The following is a 5,545-nucleotide window of genomic DNA, read 5'->3' on the forward strand; positions in this document are numbered from 1 at the left end:
GCCCGCCCGCCACCGGCGCCGGCGCTGAGGGGAAAGGGAGGCGCCAAGGGGGCCGCGGGATGGCGGCGGCTCCGGCCGGGCCCGCGGCTCCCGCGCGGGGCCGCCACAGGGCGCCCGGGCCCTGTGTCCCGGCCCGGCCCGGTCCGGTCCGGGCAGCGCCTCCGTCCCCCCCGACGCCCCCTGTCTGGCAGCGCCCCCAGTCCTCCGCTGGGGACGCGCTGCCCCCTGCGGCCGCTGATTCGCTAAGAAGCTTGATGGACAGCCGAGGCGGCCAATGGCGCTCCGCGCTGCCGCGGAACTGCGTGTGCCGGCGCGGCTCGCCCGCACGGACGCCGCTCGGCTGCGGACCGCGGCGCCCGCCTGAAGGCGACCCGCGGCGGCGGCGGCATGGCGGAGGGCGGCGCGGCGGGGCGGGCGCTGCTGGGCGCCGTGAACAGCCTCCTGCGGCAGCGCCGCTACCGCGCCGCGCTCGCCGTGCTCAAGGGCTTCCGCAACGGCGCCGTGTGAGTGCGGCGCGGCGCGGGGCGCTCGCTCCTCCCCGCGCGCCGCCGCGGCCTCGGCCGGGCTGTAGCAGGGGGCGGAGGGGTCGTTTCCTTCCCGCTCTTGGTGTGGGGCGTTTTACTCTTCTTGGGAGCCGCGTTTCCTTGGGATGGGCCGTCCCCGAAGCCTCCGGCCGGCCTTGCTTAACGCGAGACCGGCAGCCGCTGTAGGAGTGGCTGGAAAAGGTGCTGAATTTGCTCAAGTACTGCCTTTCCGATGTCGATAGGGCAGAAATAGGCACCAAAAGATCCACAGGAGCTTAAGGAAACATTTCTAGACAGTGGGGGTGCCAGAGGCCTGGCACAGGCTGCTCAGAGAGGTTGTGGAGTCTCCTGCTCTGGAGATGTTTCAAACCCGCTTGGCCGCAGCCCTGTGCCCCGTGCTCTGAGTGACCCCGCGTGTGCAGGGGGTTGCACTGGGTGACCTCTGAGGTCCCTTCCAGCCTGAAGCATTCTGTGATTCCATGATTCTATGAAATACAGTAGCTTGTTGACAGGAAAACATTAAAATGTTGGATTTTTTTTTTTTTTTTTTTTTGCAGATATGGAGCAAAAATTCGAGCGCCACATGCCCTGGTCATGACTTTTCTGTTCAAGGATGGAAGGTATGGATCCTAGTTCTTACTTTTGTGTTACTGTTATGAGCATGTTCTTTCATTTCGTGAAGCTTTCTCGCTTCCAACAAGCCCAAATTTAAAAGGCAGGGAGACACATATGTCATGCTGACATCCCGTTGCTTTGATAACTAAGCAGCTTGTCTCATAAATGCACCTGTGTGCACTGTAGGAATTAATTATCCTTTGGTGGGAAGAGAGAATTATCAGTCCAAATGGACAGAAGGCGCAGAGGGTATCATATCCAGGCTGGGTGACTGCAGCGGTACTGACTTTTTGCTCTCCTGTTTCTTTTCTTCAGCTTAAGAGAGAAACTGAAATCCATTGCCCAGGCCACATACACTCACTCCCGGAACCTGGCTTACTTCGTGTTCACCTACAAGGGGCTGCTGGCGTTGCAGTCCCGACTGCTGGGGAAAAAAATGCCACTTCACTCTTTCTGTGCAGCCTTCATTGGAGGTTGGCTGGTGTTTGGTGAGAACAATCCCATCAATAGCCAGGTAAATGTTTTTGATGAAAATGTGTTTTTTAAAAAGAGGGAAAAAATAGAAAAAGAAAAATTACCAAGTAGACAATTACAGGCCGGTTAGTAGTTAGTATAGCATGATAGCTTACCCTGATCCTCTGTGCATGTATACAAGTGTTAGTACCACCTGTTCAACACTTGGGTCTGCACCTGAGGTGCACCTCACTCGAGCACTGTCTGCAAGTTCCTTTGAGGGCTAAAAGCCCTGTTTTTCCTACAGAGTTGCACTTCCTTAAGTAGGAGTAGAAGTATCCCATCCAAAACTGTCATGTTACCTCACCTCTCTGCTGAGCTGGGTTGGTTTGGGTTGGTTTTGGGTTGGTTCTGGGGCTTTCCACTTGAGAGCCAAAACCCAGAGACTTTATGAGTGTAGAACCCGGTGAGGTACCAAGCTCTGCTTGGTTACTGTCAAAACTCTGACCAAAACTTAAAGCTCTGTGTGTAGTGATGGAAGATTGAATTGGCTAAACTGACAAAAACTGCTTGAAGGAAGCTTAATGTAAAGCTGGCTGATACCGGCTGTAATTTGGGCTGGTAAAACACACAGATGAATCCCTTCCCCCCCCAAAAAAAGTTGTATTAATATATGCAATCTACTCAGGAGTACATATGTTCTAGCACGATTTTAAGACATGTCTAGGCCACTGAGTCTGTCCTTCCTTGGCAGGCCGTCAGGGCTGCTTTGGTGATCACATCAAGAGCAGTATCCACGGTGTTGTTAACCAAGCAAAGGTAAAAGTTGTGCAACTGATCTGCAGCTGCAAGGATATATTGCATCAGGTGTAACTTGTTGCTCACCAGAGCACTGGAAGAGAAATAGGATTTTAAGAATATTGGGAAGACACAAACCTCCAATTTTGTGTATTGCTTGTTATGTTAACCTGCAGTCTGTTTACCCAACTGTTGTTAAATTGGGTAAACTTGTTTTCACCTTGCTGGCTTACCAATTCTAAATCACTTAACCTAGCAAATTTACTGGCTGTGTTATTTGCCTAATATTCTCTGTTTTCTCTTCCTTCAGATTATTATGTACCTGCTGTCTCGCATCCTGTTTGGCTTGTCTCGGTTGGCAGTAGAAAAGGGCTATGTCCCGCAGCCCAAGCAGGATCCCTTCCCACTTGTCGCTGCTCTGTTGTGGGGGACAGTTCTTTGGCTCTTTGAATATCACCGGCACACTCTGCAGCCTTCTCTTCAGTCCTCCATGACATACCTGTATGATGATAGTAATGTATGGCATGACATTTCTGACTTTCTCATTTATAACAAAAGGAGTACAAGCAAGTAACCTCTTCGTTGCGAAGCGCCTCTGAAAGGGGTGGTACATTCCAAAAGCTAAGGAAAAGGATTATTCTGATGCTCTGTACTGATGAACTTTTGAAATTAACCTCTATCAAGCTGAGTTGCCTCTTGGGTCTTTGCCGAATTGTTCTGATTATAATTAATCTAGTCTTCTGTTAGCTCTGTTTAGAGCAAGTGAACATCCCACAGAAACTTGTTGCAGTGCCTCAGTGGGAGAAAATTCTTTAGGAAGCTTCAGTTAAAATAGTGAGGGTTTTTCTTTTTTTTTTTGAGGGGGGGCTTTATTTTATCTAAAGCTACATATTAAAAAAAAATGAAACTAAATATAAAACAAAAACCTGTGAGTGGGGGAAAATATTTCTCTATTCATGTAAAAAAAAAAAAAATGTTTTAGGAATTTTCTTAATGCTTGAAAGTTGGAAGTGTTTTTCTGTGTCACTGTGCCCATTGAAATGGGAGCAAAGGGGCCTGCTTAGCTTTGAAAGCAAGGGCATAATTTCCTGATTTCTGTGAAATACCAGAGACCTAGCCTAAATAACTACAAGGACAGATGTGTGTTCCTTAAGAAAACTGCAAATTTCCCTCAGGGAGACAAGATGTTTGAGCGTACAACTTTGGTTCTTGATTCCTTGGTACAAGTTTGGTGAATCAGACTTGGAAGGACTCTTTTTGCTCAGTTTCTCTCATGCACTTGGACTAAATTGTCCTTCTACAAAGTCCACTAATTTATATCCTCTAATTTATAAAATTTACTGGTTTTAAATGCTGCTTGAATGAAATGCTAAAAATAAATGGATGAGCAATTTAAACTCTAGAAAACACTGAGCATTGCATGCTCTCAGATATCATCTTGGGTGCTTTATATGTAGGAAAGATCTACAGTTTTAATTAGCACTTTTATTTTGGTGGAAGATAAGCATGAAGCTTTGTCTTTGGCCCAGCATCTGCCCTCCCCAGCACTGGTACGTGTTACCTGCAGTCAGATGTAAACGTACCTGCAGCTTGCTCAGGTTTGTTGCACGGCCAAGTTGAGGCCATGGATGCACATACCAAAATGCATTCTTAAAATAGACTTTTGAGCCCCAATAACAATGCAACATAAATTGGGTTTAAACAGAAGATTGGCTAAGTAGCTGTGAAAGAGATTTTTCTGTTTTATCGGAAAAGCACTGTTCTAATAATAATGAAATCAAACTGTTAATATTATTAAGCGCTTGCACTGATATATGACACTATACCATTCACTTAATGATGTGCATTAAAATAATTCCTGACATATTGGTTTTATGTGGTGATATCACAGGAGATTCATTAAGCGCTATGCTAATTGCTTCCCCTTTGTCTCTGTCAGGATTATTTTGCTTACTTTTCGTAGACCTTTAGTTGTTTAAACTAAGTTACCTGTCTCCATACCATCTGCTTTTCCATCCTGACATGACCATGCCATTTTATAATGCTGCTGATCCTATTCTTTGAGATCTTTTTGCAGTCTCTTTTACGGTCCGGGCTCTAGCTACTTAGCAGGACTAAAATAGTACATCTGTTATTTAAATTCACGCAGCTTTTGAGGAGAAATTATTTATTTCTTAAGGGTTTTTTTGTTCTTTTAGGCTCTTCTGTTACTCTTGCACATTTTTGAGTGTTTTCCTCATCTTTCCTCACCCCTGTCCTGGTATCAACAAGATGGGGAGTGAAATTTTCCACTTCCAATAATCTGCCTGTTGTTGTGATGTTCAGCATAAAATCCCATCCTGAATGGTTTGGGCTGAGTAGGAATAGACTTCTACATCTCCAATTTAACGGTAGTAGAGAACTGCAACCCTTGTGAGAGCAGTTTAGAGTTGGAAGCTTCTTTGTGCTCATATCCATAGATATGATATTGCTCACAAAATACAAGATATTTCTTTGATCTGATAACTGTCAGTGGTACCTTTAACTTATCTTTGATTTTACCTTAAAGTCTGTACTGAATACTAAATTTGATTAGAGATCAATATTTTATCTGATAGCTTCAACTGAGATCCTGGAAAAGCTAGGAATAGTTTTTGTGTCTTTGCAGATCAACACATCTGCAAGAAACTAAACCTTTAAAGATTTAAGTATAGAAAAAATATTCAATCTGAAACTAAGTTCAGATTGAGCTTAGAAACTTGAACTCTTTAAAAACATCATGTGTGTATTTGCACCACTTGTAGATATCTGAAACAATGTGGTTTTGGCAGGAAAATGCTGCAGTTTATTTGAAAAAAAAAATATGAAGGCTTCTGAATAAAATAAAAATTGTTAATATTGCTGAAGTCCTAGAAGTTTGGATGGGATTCTGTCAGGTGTGACAACTGAATTTTTTTTCCTAAGATTATCAGTCTTTGACTCTTGATCACATAAAATGATTACAGCAGAACATGGGGACTGTGTGATCTGTGTTTCTATCAGAAATTCCTAACCTCTTGAAGTTGTCCTTGGCATTCCTTTCTTGAAGAAAGGCTGTGATTCTCTTAAGCTTGAACCAATTTTCTGTTTCTAGTAATTACAGAGACTTTGCCACCACAAAGTGCCAGTGACCTGTC

At 45.1% G+C, this 5,545-nt stretch overlaps 1 protein-coding gene across 1 annotated transcript; it reads left to right on the forward strand.

The window, feature by feature from the left end:
• Nucleotides 1–411: 411 nt before the first annotated feature.
• On the forward strand, nt 412–3,240 carry PXMP4 (peroxisomal membrane protein 4; the record flags this gene model as incomplete). Its single annotated transcript, XM_026042489.1, has 4 exons — nt 412–503; nt 1,082–1,144; nt 1,455–1,653; nt 2,701–3,240. Coding segments are annotated over 4 exons (618 nt in total), but the record flags the coding sequence as incomplete, so codon positions are not given.
• Between the last annotated feature and the right edge of the window lie 2,305 nt (nt 3,241–5,545).

Source organism: Nothoprocta perdicaria, unplaced genomic scaffold (assembly GCF_003342845.1).
Source record: "Nothoprocta perdicaria isolate Ctin4 unplaced genomic scaffold, notPer1 scaffold_305, whole genome shotgun sequence".
Taxonomy (NCBI): Eukaryota; Metazoa; Chordata; class Aves; order Tinamiformes; family Tinamidae; genus Nothoprocta; species Nothoprocta perdicaria.